Source organism: Malaclemys terrapin, chromosome 2, assembly GCF_027887155.1.
Source record: "Malaclemys terrapin pileata isolate rMalTer1 chromosome 2, rMalTer1.hap1, whole genome shotgun sequence".
NCBI classification, from domain to species: Eukaryota; Metazoa; Chordata; order Testudines; family Emydidae; genus Malaclemys; species Malaclemys terrapin.
This window is the reverse complement of record NC_071506.1, coordinates 111527268-111543650: the sequence shown is the minus strand read 5'-3', so window position 1 is coordinate 111543650 and position 16383 is coordinate 111527268. Positions and strand designations below refer to the sequence as shown.

General features: G+C 42.1%; 1 protein-coding gene across 2 annotated transcripts in view; it reads right to left on the bottom strand.

Moving 5' to 3' along the window:
- Nucleotides 1-1666: 1666 nt before the first annotated feature.
- PAK1IP1 (PAK1 interacting protein 1) overlaps nucleotides 1667-16383 on the bottom strand; it is a 16529-nt gene continuing 1812 nt past the window's right edge. The window contains exons 2-10 of one of the 2 annotated variants that reach the window (XM_054017195.1): nucleotides 15996-16158; nucleotides 15180-15300; nucleotides 15013-15087; nucleotides 13157-13209; nucleotides 12047-12192; nucleotides 11864-11961; nucleotides 9771-9870; nucleotides 6644-6779; nucleotides 1667-5358 (exon numbers count right to left, since the gene is read on the bottom strand). In XM_054017195.1, coding sequence (XP_053873170.1) covers nucleotides 5210-5358; nucleotides 6644-6779; nucleotides 9771-9870; nucleotides 11864-11961; nucleotides 12047-12192; nucleotides 13157-13209; nucleotides 15013-15087; nucleotides 15180-15300; nucleotides 15996-16158 — 1041 coding nt within the window. In that variant the 3' untranslated portion in view covers nucleotides 1667-5209. The remainder of the gene's footprint in view (nucleotides 5359-6643; nucleotides 6780-9770; nucleotides 9871-11863; nucleotides 11962-12046; nucleotides 12193-13156; nucleotides 13210-15012; nucleotides 15088-15179; nucleotides 15301-15995; nucleotides 16159-16383) is intronic. The other variant, XM_054017196.1, reaches the window with a different exon arrangement.

Sequence of the window (16383 nt, the reverse complement as noted above, 5' to 3'; positions counted from 1 at the left end):
GCTGGGCGGCGGGCCGGTCCAGGGTAGCGGGGGGGGGGGTGCGCCGGGCCGCGGGGTCGCGGAGCTGGGAGCTGGTCCGGGGGAGGGGGGTGCGCCGGGCCGCGGAGCCGCGGGCCGGTCCGGGGTAGCGGGGGGGTGCGCCGGGCCACGGGGCCGGTCCGGGGTAGCGGGGGGTGCGCCGGGCCGCGGGGCCGGGAGCCGGTCCGGGGAAGCGGGGGGGTGCGCTGGGCCGCGGGCCGGTCCGGGGTAGCAGGGGGGGGTGCGCCGGGCCGCGGGGTCGCGGAGCTGGTCCGGGATAGCTGGGGGGTGCACTGGGCCGCCGGGGGCCGGCAGTGCTGGGCGGGCCGGGGGTGGTCGGCCGGGGCTGGCACCCCAGGGCCCGAGCCAACCCAGGCTGGAGCCGCCGGGGGCCAGCCTGGGCCGCGCCTCCTCCCCCCACACTCCCCCTTACCTGCTTCAGGCTTCCCGCGAATTAGATGTTCGCGGGAAGCAGGGGAGGGGGCGGAGACTTTGGGGAGGGGGAGGGGTTGGGGCGGGGCATGGGCGGGGGCGGGGCCCCGTGGAGTGTCCTCCATTTGGAGGCACAAAATATGGTAACCCTATCTACTCATATGCAGAAAGCAAGTGCAAAAGTCTTGGCAGGATTAGGGTCTTAGCCAAGAAACTCTTAAGTTTTTGATCCACATTCTTAAAAATGTATATGCTTTATTTTTTTGGGTACAGATTAATCTGCATATTTCCATGTATTGCAGTGTGTGTGAAAATTCATCCTACATATTTAAAAATTCACAACTGCTATCTACTAGTCTACATGTATAAATGGTATCCATCACCTCAGCCCATAGACATATTAAATAGAAATAAAAATAGACATCTGAAAATACTATACAAAATATAGTTCTAAAAGAACCATACAAATCTCTCAATATCTGCCACTAAAATGGCCTAGCAACTAGCAATCAGTTAAAAGTTTGATTGGATATATCTCACACTGCACCCTCAACTGGATCAGGCTTATTTTATATAGGTAGAAGCTATGTATAAAACCAGAAGCTTCTAAAAAACCATTTTAGGTCTTAATGTATATCCAGAATTGTGCAAATTTAAATAAAGGTGTGACTTTAAACTGCCCCTGTGAAGCTAAGCTAAATCAATGTAAACCAGGTTTAAAAATCAAATAAAGACAGACAGGGTTAAGTTCAACTAAATAAGGGGAAAAATTACAAAAGATTAATTTAGATACCTATTCCAAGAGCACATTGCCACCATAAAGTGAATGATCCTAGCAGAGTCCAGAAGATGTTTGTTTTGTTTTTGTGTCAGAGGACCCTTTAGTGCTCAACCAGAGTCAGCTGCTGTGCTAAAATACTTTACAGGTTTTATTTTATGTCCCCCCCATGATACACTGCATTCCTTTACCAGTGTGACCCCATCCATTTTGTTGAGTTTTCCTACCCCTTCAATACTAATCTGATCCTCTATATTCAAGTTCATCAAATTTTTATATAGAGTAGAACAGGGGTTCTCAAACTTTTTCTTTCCGAGGCTCCGACCAATATGCTATAAAAACTCCACAGCAGGGGCATAGCCAGATTCTAACATCAGGGAGAGCGAACACATTAAAAAAAAGGCTCCACCCGACACATCAAATTACTAATTACATACATAAATTCATTATATTTATTTTGTACTTAAAATAAAAACACAAGAATGATATTGTTTTATAAGTACGTGTGTTATTTTGCATTTAAAAAAGCGCCGACAAAAGGGCGAAGACAAAATGTTTAAAAAAAATGTGGGCCTCTTGGGTCTTGCAAGGGATTCAGACTGACTAATGCTGTAGTGGTAAGTGTTACAAGTGTACAGACGATGTTTCTACCACATTTGATTATGTGGTGGAAGCTACTGCCCGATACCAGGGACTTTCCTCTCCTCACGCACCATACCCCCACAATGCCAGATTTGCTGTGTCAGAAGCCCAAGGCTGGGTCCAAGCGGGGGGGAGGGGGCACCCCCCCCCACTCCGCAAACCCCTCTGCCAGCTTGGGAGAGGCACCAGAGCTAAGCACTGCGAAGCTGGCCCACCCCCACTCCCTGGCCTGTGCGCACACTGTAGCAAAGGGATCAGCTGAGACCAGCTGGGGTGTGTGTGTGGGGCGACACCACCAGGGGTCTGTCTCTCCAAAGCCCCAGCCTCAAACTGCAACCTCCTGGCAGGTGAGTGCTGTAAGGGGAAAGCCCCCCAAAGCGGAGCAGGCAGCCTCTGAGGTGGGGGGGGGGGCAAACTGGGAGCTTACTCCCCATGTGAAAAAAAGACTCCGTATTGTCTGGAGCCACCAGATTTCTGCCTTTTTTAAATTAAAAGCTCCAAAGGAGAAGCAGATTGCTCGCGCCAGGCTCTCCTTTCCTGCGCGGCTGGAGTCCAGGCGCAGCAGACCCAGGAGTGGGCTGGGGCAGGGGATTGGTGCAGGCTCTGGGAGGGAGTTTGGGGATGGGAGGGATGCAGAGGGACAGGGTGTGGGCTGTTGGGTGTGGCTGCAGATGAGGGGTTTTCAGTGTGGGAGGGGCTCAGGGCGAGAGTAGGGGTGAAGGCTCTGGCTGGGACTGGGGATAAGGTGTTTGGGGTGCTGGAGGGGCTCAGGGCTCGGGCAGAGGGTGCGGTGGAGGGGTGAAAGCTCTGACTGGGGGTGTGGGCTCTAGGGTGGGGCAGGGCTGGGGATGATTTTAGGGTGCAGGCAGGCTGCTCCAGGACAGGGGCCAGAGAGGACTCCCCCCAGCCCTTTCCCTGCTGGCAGCAGCAAGCTCTGGGGGAGCCCCCCTTTCCTGCTTCCCTCCCCAGCAGCACATAGTCACTGCATGTGCTCCTAGGGCCCCTCTCAGATCTAGGAATCTCCCTCGCCTCCCCCGTGGTGGGTGCCAGAGGGCGCTGCATGCGCCTCCTCCCCTGCTGCTACCCCTGACTGTAGCCTCACTGGGGGTGAGGGATGGGGGCCCCCCCTGTGCTGCTGGAGGGTCCTGCCGGAAAAGGGAAGGGTCTGAGGGGGAAGGGCAGGCTGAGGCTCAGAGTCAGTCTGTCCTGGCAGTGGAGATGGGGGGGCACTAGGACCCTGCACATGGAGCCACACAGGGACACTCTGCTCCGGGGCGGGGGCAGCAAGTCGGGGCCAGGGGACACTTGGGGAAGGGGGGGGGGGCTCAGGGGAGACACCGGACCCCAAGTATTACTGGAGCTGGGCCCCCATCTCTCCTCCTCCCAGGAGCGGCCAGCTTGCTGGAGCTCAGCTCTTCCCCCTCCCCGCCACCGATCAGCTGCTCCCTCCTGCTGGGAGACAGCTGATCGGTGGCAGGGCAGGGTGGGGCGGGGGAAGAAGCTTGGCTGCTGCCCGCAAAGCCTGCCTTGATGTAGGAGCCCAGCGCCCGCAGCACCAAGCTTCAGAGCAGAGCGTGGGCCCCACTGGCGCCATGTTAACCCCTAAGGCGCCACTTTTTGACAACATGCTTAGTGGGGTAGCGGCCACTACCCCTGCTCCCCCCCCAGCTATGCTACTGCTCCACAGCCCACCTGTGCCACAATAACTTATTTTCTGCATATAAAAGCCAGGGCCGGTGTTAGTGGGTAGCAAGCAGGGCAATTGCCTGGGGCGCTGGCGAAGGTACATTGCTCAGGCTTCGGCTTCAGCCCCAGGTGGTGGGACTCAGAGCCCCAGGCTTCAGTCCCATGCGATGGGACTTCAGCTTTCTGCCCTGGACCCCAGCAAGTCTAACACTGGCCCTGCTTGGCGGTGCCCTGAAACCTGCTCGTGGCCCCCAGGGATCCCCGGACCCCTGGTTGAGAACCACTGGAGTAGAGAACATTTCTGCTTTAGTGCCTATTGTCAGCCATGATTCTTATTTTGACTACTGAACATTCTCTGCTCATTTTCCTTTAAAGATAGGTGGAATTATGCCCAGTACGAACACTTAGCACAACAGTATAATGGTTCATCAGGGAGGCAACTTTACGTACATAATAAATACTACTCTTTGTCCGTTTTACACAATAAATCTCAGAGCACAGACTTGATAAACATTTTTAGGGGAGAAAAGGAGAAGGAAAGAAATGAATATAAACTTTTCCAACTTAACTAATTTATATTAGATTTCTTTGAACATAAAGATTTAAAACATATAGAACATCTTAAAGTTGTTCTAGCCCACTTCTTATTAACACTGGCATTTCAACAGCTCAAGAGTAAATGTAAATACTTGTAAAATGCCTGCATAAAAGTTACCAAAGTGTTTGTTTCAATCATGTAAACCAACTCCTGGAGAAAGAGGACATAAACAGAGTTGAATTTAGGGACACAGACAGGTCTTTTTAAAATTAAAGACTTGAAATATCAGAAGGCAAAAAATATACTGTTTGCTTTCACACCCTCTTTTTATTGCTGTCTCAAGGGTTAAACACAAGTTTTCTTTTTGTGAATATATGAAGGATATTTTTGGTAGTTCTATTTTTCTGACATGATGGAGTATATATTAAGATTGTCTAAAAATAACCCTTAAAGTGATAAAGGCAGGCACATTTTTTTAGTACAAAAATCCAGCCTAGTGGGTGTATTTACAACACAGCTTACCCTGAATTACATAAAAATCTAGCCCCCTCCAAAATTAAGTCCTCCTAGATACAAGTGCCCAAACACTGTGGAAGATCTTTATGGGCTGCCAGTCCTGTTGCAAACAATTTAACATTGTAGAAATGGTTAATTGCAGACATTTTCATTGTATATTTCACTGAAACCTATTTTCAAATTTTAATGATTAAAACCAGAAAATCCAAGTATATTAATACAGAACTGCAGCGATTTTTGTAGTTTTAAACTGAATTTCAGAACTGCTCAAAGAGAATTTTTATACTATACTTGATATAATTAAAATATACATTAGATATACTACATTATGTGTTTACTTCTGAATGGTATAATTCAAGAGAAGTTAGTACCATCAGATTTGCCACCTTCCAAAATTCTGAATGGTCATTTCATTTATCAATGTAGAAACATTTTCTACTCCCCAAATTAAGATAGTTTCAGAGATATGTGCCCTGTTGAGATGGCAAAATATGCTTTGAGTAGAAGTGAGAGGTGTAAAAAATGGTTACAGTGATACCAAAATTTACTGATATCAGCTTATTATTTGAATGGTAAAGAAGTTACATTCATTTTGAGCTCTATAGTTTCATTTTCTTCTTTTGCTGTGCACCTTCTGATTTTCGTTTCTTGAGCATCACTTGCCTATCTCCCTTTGCTGATTTATCACTATTATCAGTCCAACAAACTTTCTTTTTCCTAGTTATCAATGGCTGTTCATCTTCATTTACTGAAACAAAGGAGAAAGTTATTCATCATGAGTTTTTAAGTTCAATATTTGGAATCTCTGATGGCATGAAGTACAAATTTATTTCCCCCCATTTTAAAAAGAAATTGAAACAGCATGAGCTCTATAATCTATTTTAGCGGAAGAGATGAGAGTGCCATGGTATGCAGTGTCCAAACATCAAGCGAGCAAGTAAATGTATTTTAGATGGTCAAGCATGACTGCCGAGAAAAAAATACTGGGCTAGATTTTCTAAGTTAGGCCCATGCAATGGGTAAATACATCTGTCCATACCTACTTTATGCATACATACCTGACATGCAAGTGACCTATTAGGTACACAAAACTGCATACGTTTAATTTTGAAAATCTGACCCAACAGGTTTAAGGACACATGCACAGCATCTGCCAGTCAAAAACAGTATCCTAAAAGCCTGAGCATTTTATTTACATAAATATTACCACACTAATTCTTACTTAAAGGTACTTAGAGAAGACTGCAGAGAATTAAGATTTTGGTCAGACTAGCTGTGACCCTCCGAGCACCCCAATGCCAGATGGCCAGGGCCTCACTAGTAAATAACAGTAAATCTCAGCTGGCCTGACCAGCTCAATGAACTTCACACACTTGTTATAATATTCATTTAAAAGGTGTCTTGTAATATATCACTGGAAAACCAATAACCTGCTGGTCATTAATATCACTGTGAAATGTGTGTAATAATGCTGTATGTGAAATTATGGATATTCCGATATTATGATTTGGAGTCTGTAAACCAGTGGTTCTCAAACTTTTGTACTGGTGACCCCTTTGACATAGCAAGTCTCTGTGTGCAACCCCCCCCTTTTAAATTAAAAACACTTCTTTACATATTTAACCCCATTATAAATGCTGGAGGCAAAGTGGGGTTTGGGGTAGAGTCTGACAGCTTGCGACCCTCCGTGTAATAACCTTGTGACCCCCGGAGGGGTTCCGACCCCCAGTTTGAGAACCCCTGCCGTAAACAGACAAAAGAGAAAGGCCAACACCTCTATAGCTCAACTGCAGATCGAACCAGGTATGACAAGAGACAAGGACAATGAGCCATTCATTTGCATCGGAGATTGCAGGAATATCATTTGCACTGTAAATCTCAGGAGACTGCAAAATTAACATGGCATCTGGTCCCCGGCGGAGACAGAATGTTGAGCCCAAAAACTCACACCTGCTCTCGTATTTTCTATTTTCTCACTATATTAATAGCACTTAAATAGGAATTATTTTCAACATAAAATAATCAAGATGGACCTCTGTTACCGTAAGAAGAGGTTGTAGCATTGTCAGGGTTCTCTTTGGTTTCTGAAGTTCTGTCTAGCCATACTGCTAGACATGTAAGCCTGGCTTTGGTATTGACTTCACATAGCAAAGATGGTCTATCCTGGATCTGAGGAAAATATAGAAACAGATTCATTAAAAGGTTATTTCAATATAGTTTAAGTCACTTAACCTGTACATCTACTTTTAAGGCCTTATATCTCCACGCCACAACTGTTAACTGTGGTTTTGTAATGCTGTCAAAGCCATGGCTGCCTTAAGGGTACATCTTGAGGGGCAAGACGGGTGTGTTTTTTAATCACGTTGGTTCAACTGAGAGAGCTCAACACAACTGAAAACATTAGTTGGCTGGCTGTAGCCTGGGTGAATCTTGGCTACAACAAAGCTAGCTAGTCTGCAACTTAATGGGGCTCAGTGGTGTTAAGCTAACATGACTGAAATATATCCCACCCCCCATTTATTTAATCAAATACAGGGTTATAACTGGTTACAAGTAACATGGTTCAGTTTATGTGCACACAGCAGCTTTTCTGCAATCACAACCACATTTGTGTATCTACATCTACCATACTGCTTAACTGTGTTTGTATCAGTGTGCTTTGGGAAAATCTGGGCAAACATTCCATAATATCTCATCAAAACAAAGTATGTCCTGAGAACACACAGAATAGCAATAGCAGCCCATGAAGCATTGCACTTTGGAATGTCCCACCACACAGAAAGAAGTTAGGAGGAGGAAGGAACAGGCACACCAGTTACATAAACATGTTTAGGACAGCAGCACTTCCGGGGGGGGGGGGGGGGGGGGAAAGCATCCTGAACCAGTAACAGTAAAACAACCATGTGCCAGCCTAGGTCTCTGGCTGAAGCCAAACAAACGCTGTTAGCTGCCATGGTTGCTGAGCTTTAACAATAATGTTTAAATCTTGGAATGTGAACTTCTTGGATCAGGGATTGTCTTTGTGTCATTTGTACAGTGCCTAACACAATGAGGCCCTCTTTGAGGTCCTTAAATGCTACTGTAATAACAACAATGATAAAAAAGTGAGGACATAACCCATAATTGGAGCCAACCAAGGCAGTAATTGGCTACAAACTTGGTTAAAAATTGTAGCGAGGACTAGGCCTATCACATTTCAATGAAGAATGAATAATTTATAAACCTTGGCTAACTATAGTTACTAAAACTGTTCATCTTTTGCATCATGGAAAAAGGCATTGGGATAAAAATGAAAAAGACACATTCTGAAGTGATTTTTTTTCTGCTTCGTTAAAAAATAAAATGTTTGGAATAAATACTGAAATAAAAGTGCTCAATATAAAATTGAAATGCCTAATGTATCACCATCTTCGATTTTTTTCAATCAGGACTGTATTTTTCCCCCTCTTGAACACAAAAAATAAATAATACATTTTGTGTTTTTAAAGAGTGGTGTTACTCACCAACATTACAAACATTATAGTAACCACCAAAGCATAAGAGATTGATTAGGAAGCTGTAAGTGTGGCCAGTTAGATATCAGGGAGAGCGTAACCTTGCACAAGATGGAGGGGTGAAGTGACTTGAGAATTTCATTTTTTTTTTTAAATCACCACTAAAAATTAAAAGTTTTTAAAGTTATGTAAGAGGAATTGATAGCCAAAAGATCTAAGTGCATATATATAAAAAATTTCTGATAAACATGGTGTGGAGGAAGTTCAGGATTTCTAGATTGCAAACAGGTTTATTCAATATTTAAAAATAATTTGTAAATGCATGTGTGACATTGCACCCCATATTCTTTGCAGTGATATTATGATATGATTATAACATCATCATGACTTTATGCAAGATAGGTCATGTGAGGTATCATTGGAAAAGTTATAATTTGCTAAATACGATTATCCTATTTGTATGCATGTATCATTTTTGTTTATGGAGTTACGAATATTGACTATGTATCTATTTCACATGTAGCCATTCCTGGGCAATGCCTACGAGGCAAAATCCTTTCAGTCTAGATGGCTGGCTGGGAAGGGCCCATTCAGGTTAATGAGCCATTAGGAAGAAACAATAGGCTTTAGGAGAAACATATCTTCACCTGGGGATCCTTCCTGAGGATGCTACAGACAGCATCCAAGTAATGGCTGCTATGACAGGGACATGTGACCAGGTCACCTGGTGCCGGTCCTCCACCTTGGGATATCAGTATTTTTCCACTAACTGGCATGAGAACCAAATTGTGAAACAAAGGGTTCCCACCATATGCAAAAGCTATATAAAGCAGGGGAGTGACATCATCTTGGTTCTTCACTGACTCCCAACCCAAGGAAGACTCCTGGAAACATCTAAGAAACAAAGACTGAGTTGGGGAAAGCGCTGGACCCAGGATAAAGGGATTTTTAGCCTGTGAATGGAACATATGGGAATTCCAAGCTATAAACAAGTGCAACTTGCCTCCTAAGAATCTGCAGCCTGCTTGTATTATCACTTAGGGTGAGAATTTGCTATTCATATCCAATCTCGTTAGTATATTAAGCTTAGTTTGCATTTTTGTTTATTTGCTAGGTAATCTGCTTTGATCTGTTTATTATCCCTTATAATCACTTAAAATCTATCTTTTGCCGTCAATAAACTATTTTGCTGTATCTAAAACCAGTGTGTGGGAGTCATAACTTGGGGCATAAAGCTGTTGTATATTCCTCTCCCCATTGAGGGAGAGGGCGAATTTCATGAGCTTACACTATACAGTTCCCTGCATAGTGCAAGATGGTATAATTTTGGGTTTACACTCCAGAGGGGATGCATGCCTGAGTAGCTGGGAAGTTTCCTAGCTGGAGCCTTTCCATGCAGGGCTGATCACAGCATCTGCATGTAACTGTAGCTGGGTGTGTCCCTACCCGTATGTGTTCTGGTGAAAGTGCAGGCTGGAGCCTGGAGAGAGCTTGTCACAGCAATACTGTGTAAAGGGAGCCCAGGCTGGTGGGTCAGTGGGGCTCTGTGGTACGCCAGTTCCAGGAGGTACCCCGGGGGAATCTGTCACAGCATGCTTTTTAAAACCTAATGTTAACCTGCAAATTAGTTCTCCAGAATTTTTCCATGAGTTGTTAATGTACTAACCTTATCAAGTTCAAGACTCCACAATTTAATGTATCCATCACTGGATGCAGTAACAATAACCTGTAGTCCTTGCTTTTCAAAACTGTAGATGTCTTTTATTCTAGAACAAAATATAATACCTGGATACTTAATACTATGACAGGTGGCTTCAAACAATAAGGACAAATGGTAAGAAGTTGTCAGAATTTAAAAATGAAGAGAGAACATTCTACACGTCATTTAGAGAGCCACAAACTATGGATGCTTTATGTGAATATTTTTGATTTAGGCACGTAAGATACAGCTCATACACAGGACTAATCTGTTTTGTATTCTGCCATTGGGAGCAATATGTACCTTTGAAAAATACATATTGAGGACTGTTAGGACCCTGATTCAGGAAAGCACGTAAGTGCTTAATTTTAAGCACATGCTGAACACTCACTGATAGCAACAGCACTTTAGCATATGATTAAGTGCTTTGCTGAATTGGCATCTAAATTAAGACAGAGTACTAGATAGTTCTTTAATGATAAAGGGGAACATATAAGATTCCCTTTCTACTGGCCTGGATGGAGTCCAACTGTGCTATTTTACATAGGTGTCCATTTGGATACCACTGCAAGATTATAAATTGGTAACAGCCTGCTAGTCAATCCTTATGTGGATTCAGGAAAGAAATAAGAGACTCCTTATGCCATTTTTTTCTATTTTTATTCATAGATTCTAAGACCAGAAGGGACCATTGTGATCTAGTCTGACCGCTTATATAACAAAGGCCATAACTTTACCCAAAATAATTCCTAGAGCACATCTTTTAGAAAAATATCCAATCTAAAAATTAGCATTGATGGACAACTGTTTGAGTTAGTACCTCGTGTTGAGCAAGACTTATGACTGCTTTGTGGGGAAGACCATGGAAAAGGTGCAGACACTACCAAAGCAACTAAGTTCTGGTACATGTTTGTCAAAATACCTGCATAGACATTGTGGTTTGGGCTGGAGATCGGGTTCTCAAACTTGAGGGTTGAGGTGGACTTGAGACCCTGAGCTGCCACGTCAAAGCTACCTCTACACAGCTATGTTTAGTGCGCTAGTGCGAGCCCCGCTGGCATAGATCTGTGGACCTGAGCTGCAAGACTCACTCCCACATGCAGTGTAGACATACCCACTGTGTTTTAGAACAGAAGCACATTCCTCCAATGCAATTTGTTCCACCTCTTTTTCCGCTGTCTCCATCCTTTCTTGGCAATTTATACTTCAAACACACCTTCCTCTCCTTCCTTACATGCTTTGATCATTAGTGAAATATTGAACAATATAGATGACTAAATTATCATCATTGGGCATCTGAGCTAAGACCATTTAGATGAACAGAACAGTTCACACCTCTCCGAGCTATAATTTCCAGTTCTCTGCAGATGCAGGCAAACATCTCTGCATCTGTTTAATTTGTTTTGCTTGTTTTCAAGATTCTCTCCTCAACCACAAGGGCTTGACATTTTAATTAAAAACAAAAACAAAAAAGAGTAAGCTGAGATTCTGGGAACAAGATAAAAAAATGCTAAGTACCGTTTGGCACCCTCGTGCCGAGGATAGATTAGAAATGAAACCTGAAATTCTTAAAAAGTAGTTCCTCAAGAACTGATTTGAGGCACACTGATGGGGCAAAATAGGTCATTATGCAATTCTTGTGCCTGTGCTGTAACTATTTTATGGATAAAAAAATCATAATCTGGAGGTATAAATCCGTATCTCTTTAGAATACAGCCACGACAATTTAAAATCACATACACACAACAAACTGTATTTAACATATATAAAAAGATCATCATATATATCCAGTGGGGAGGTATTAAAATAAATCTCACACAGGGATTCCTTCATGTTTCATATAACAACAGGTGTACACTTACATTCAGTGAGAATGCACAAATCTGTATTGAATTTGCAACTCAGTACATCAGAAACAAGGCAGTTTACTTTCTATTTTAAAAATAAAAATAAACTGTATTAAGCCAAGATGTTCTCAATGTCGCCACTAACCAGGCAGTAGTGTGTATTCAGCACTGCCATAAATTTTAAAACAATTTAACAGGACAAATATAAAATACCTGTTTTCATGAGCTTTAAATTCACAAAGGCACTTTTGTGAGTCACAATCGTACAGTCTTATAACTTCATCATCTCCGGCAATAGCAAGAACAGAATCCTTGAAGACGAAGAGAAGAAAATGCAGATGAGGCTAAAGTAATTCAAACAATTTCGTTTCCCACCCCCTTCTTTTATTTACTTACTGTTATAAATCTAACTGAAGAAATTCTCTTCTCAGTTGTGATGGCACCACTGACAGATGCTGTTTCAAGTTTGTAGACATCCACTTTATTAGTTACGACCACCACATACTTCTCTCCACTGGGAGACCATTTAACTATGTGTGCATCTGAACAATTTTAAGTAAAAAACAACCAGAAAGACCATAAGTTTTGCCATAATAATAATTTAAAAACTCTGAATCTCATTCTTGACATCTTCACTCTGGAATCTTTAACATGCAATGTATATGACCCCAATCCTGCAAATATTTCTGCCAATGCTTCATTTATTATCAGGAATAGTACTTTTGACTTCAATGATGCTCATAGTAGTAAATGTAAGCATATGCATGTGTGTTTTCAGGATAGATTATATTACCACCCGGAAGGGGAAATCATATCAAATCTTCATATGTACTGGAATAAATCTAGTAGTGGCAAAACAGATTTTTAAAGACATTGTTGGGTTGCAAAATTTAGGTTTTGTAAAAACAAGCTTTTACAAAACCCTACCTAAAATCAATGTTCCAAAGAACTAAAAACAGAAACTTCCAATAAAGAGTTATATTTTAAAACAAACATTTTCTGTAGTCTTTGCAACCCAAATTCATGTTAGTGCAAAGGAATCTAAAAGTGAAAATCTTTAGAAACTGTCTAGTCTATTTTCAATGTCCAAGCTGAAATAAATGCAGAAAGTAAAGTAATACAAATACTACTACTACTACCAGAATAAATAGCAAACTATTTTTTTTTTAATTTTTCAGTTTTGATAATCTAAAGTGTTATAATTAAAAGAGGTACAGAATTAAAAAAAAAATGATTTTTAGCCTAACAATGTGTATTTGAGGAAAGAAATAAATTTCTGCCATAGTATTACTATAGCCTGTCCATGGCAATTTCTGTATTGAGGATATGTGCTTTTGATATTTAGTATAAGGTAGAGCAGAGGGAATTACCATAATTAAAAAGTCAAACATTTGCAAACCAAAGGCTACCCCAGTGTATCTTTTAAACAAACATGCACATACATAAAAGGAACTCATCTGATTTTAGTTTTAATAAATACTTTGCAGATTAGATTGACACACTCACTTTGCTTCAGATTTTTGATGAAGGCAGATCGTCCTTCTACAAGATTCCATGTTCTGTAAAATACCAAAAAGGGGTTGAATATTCATCACTTAAAATAGCACAGAGAAATTAAAGTACCATTTACCAACCATTGGTAAGGCTATGTTTTAGTCACGGGTATTTTTAGTAAAAGTCATGGACAGGTCACAGACCTGTCCATGACTTGTACTATATACCCCTGACTAAATCTTGGGTGCTGTGGAGGGGGAGCTTTGGGGGCACCGCAGGTGCTCTAGGACCGCCGCTGCTGTGTGTGTGTAGGGGGACAGCATGTGGCCGGGGACCCTGCTGGTGCTGGGGAGGGAGGGGTGGGCACACAGCCCGGGACCACCGCTGGTGCTCGGGGGAGGGCGGGGGGAGGAGAGGCAGCGCGGCCCGGGACTACGGCTGGTGCACAACGGGGGGGGAGGGGTGGCAGCATGTGCCCGAGACTGCCACTCGCATTGTTCTTTAAAAGAAATACTTTAAAATGCTGTCGCTATTTTAAAAAATGTAATAGTCTGCACTCCCGTCTAGAGCAGGCCATCCAGTCCTCCTCCCAACACCAATCTCTTAACTTTGTATTCTTCCCTGAAAGGTTGGCACTTGTTCCATCTGCAACTGACATCAGTCTTGAGGCTAACAGAAGACATCAATCTAGTACAGGGGTAGGCAACCTATGGCACACGTGCAAAGGCGGCACGCGAGCTGATTTTCAGTGGCACTCACACTGCCCGGGTCCTGGCCACTGGTCCGGGGGGCTCTGCATTTTAATTTAATTTTAAATGAAGCTTCTTAAATATTTTAAAACCCTTATTTACTTTACATACAACAGTAGTTTAGTTATATATTATAGACTTACAAAAAGAGACCTTTTAAAAACGTTAAAATGTATTACTGGCACACAAAACCTTAAATTAAGAGTGAAAAAATGACTCGGCACACCACTTCTGAAAGCTTGCTGACCCCTGAAGCAGTTTGATAAAGGTGGGCTTCCCTACTCCTGTGTGTTAAAAGGCCAGTTTTGTATACTACAGAGTCAACAGGATGAATATTAACTCTTTAATATTTCAATGGAGCTAAGAGGAAATTTCAAAGTGCTAGGTACAGCTACACTATGGAGACTTCACCAGTATAGCTACATCACCATAACTATGCCAGCATGACCCCCTAGTATTCATAGATCATAGAATATCAGGATTGGAAGGGACCTCAGGAGGTCATCTAGTCCAACCCTCTGCTCAAAGCAGGACCAATCCCCAAACAGATTTTTGCCCCAGATCCCTAAATGACCCCCTCAAGGATTGAACTCACAACCCTGGGTTTTGCAGGCCAATGCTCAAACCACTGAGCTATCCCGATGCAGACTAGACTGATGGAACACCTCCTCCCTGAATGATGGTTGCTATGTCAACGGCAGCCCTCTACCATAACCATAGCTGCATTTACGCTGGGGGTTAGGTTGGCATAGCTATGTCGGTGAGAGGTGTGCGGGGTTTTTTTTACATCCCTGACTGACATAGCTATGATGACCTAACTTAAGTGTAGGCTCAGGCACAGATGTACTCTGTCTAGATTCTAGAGTGACCCTTATCCCAACCATAATCTCTGCCTAGTATAAAACAAAGTGAAATTCAAAGGTACATTTTGATAGACCAGGAATCCTGCAAGTGTGAAAACATACACTGTTACATAGGTCAACTGACAGCAGCGTCACAGATGCTTCCCTGATCCTTGCTTCACAGTCTAGTCCCAATATATAATCCTTGCTTATAATTCAATAAGAGAACTTAGTAGTAAATTTCACTAAGTAAGATTTTCAGCCAGTTTTGACTCACCTTAATGTTTTGTCTGTTCCTACTGACAAAGCTAATTTTCCAGAAGGGTGAATAGAAAGAGATGTCACATGCCCCCTAATAAAGTCAACAACAAAAAGTTAATCGTATTTTCTTTGTCACATAAATAACCAAAAATATCTAAAAAAGAAGCAGGTTAGAAGACTCACTTATGTGCTTTAATGGATTTCAGACATTCCCATCTCTTTGTGTCCCAAATACAAATTAATCCATCTTCTGCTCCACTCAATAAGTGTGCATTCCCATAGAACTCCAGGCAAGTTATAGTGCCTACAGAACAAGATCAGCACTATTAAGCTACATTATGACACCCTGAATAAAAATACTACACAAAAAATAGTTTTATATAAAACGCAAGATATTCACTTAAAGACATGCTAATATTTTAAAACTTAATTGCATAACTTCCAATAAAGTCACACATATGAAATTGTATTTTGAAGTGCAAAATGAAAGTCACTTAAATTGTTGTCATTTTGCATCACACCTATAGCAGATACCTTTTTACATAATACCTGTCTAGGAATTACATCATTATAAGTACACCTCATACATTATTTGCAAGAATAATGCATGCACAAAACATGCAGCAATGCCTCTCTATCTGTGAAAGAACAGCCTGCCTCTAACATCCAAACATGCCAGCCTTTTGTTCTGCTTGTTAGATGAAACCTGGCTTACTTACTATATATTTCTTCATGAAAATAAGTTTAACTACCATATTTAAATCACTGATGCCCCTCTATTGTCCTTGTCTGTTGTAGCATACAATTTTGAATTCTGTCTGATCCCTCGCTCTCTAAAGTAAGTCACATTTATTTATTTATGTACATTTGATAATTCCTTAATCCATTTCAAAGGTATCTCAACTGAGGCCCCATTAAAAATTGACAGTTCTCTGTTACAGAAACACACCCACCAGTAAATCATGTAATTAATACCTCTAAAAAGAAAAGTTCCCTTACCATTATGATGCAGCAATGCCCCATGTTCTATCTTCTTTTTCATATCATATATTTGGATTGTTTCATCTCTGCTACCAGTGACTACATATCTGTTATTCACAGCTACTGCTGATAATGAAGCAGTGTGGGCATGATGGGTAAAGTCAGGGATAGGCGTCCAGTTCTGAAAACAAAATATAAAACGAATGAACCTTTTTAGAAACACACCCAGTGTGATGTTTTAACTTGTCTATGATTAGATTGTCAATATCATAGTATAAGACTAATTTTTAAAATAGCAAAAATTAGCCATGCTCATTTTGCCAAACATACAAAAACGTTATATTCTGTTACAAATCTAATGGGACCCTGTGAAGGAAGTTTCCTAGTGGTCACTGTATGATTAGAA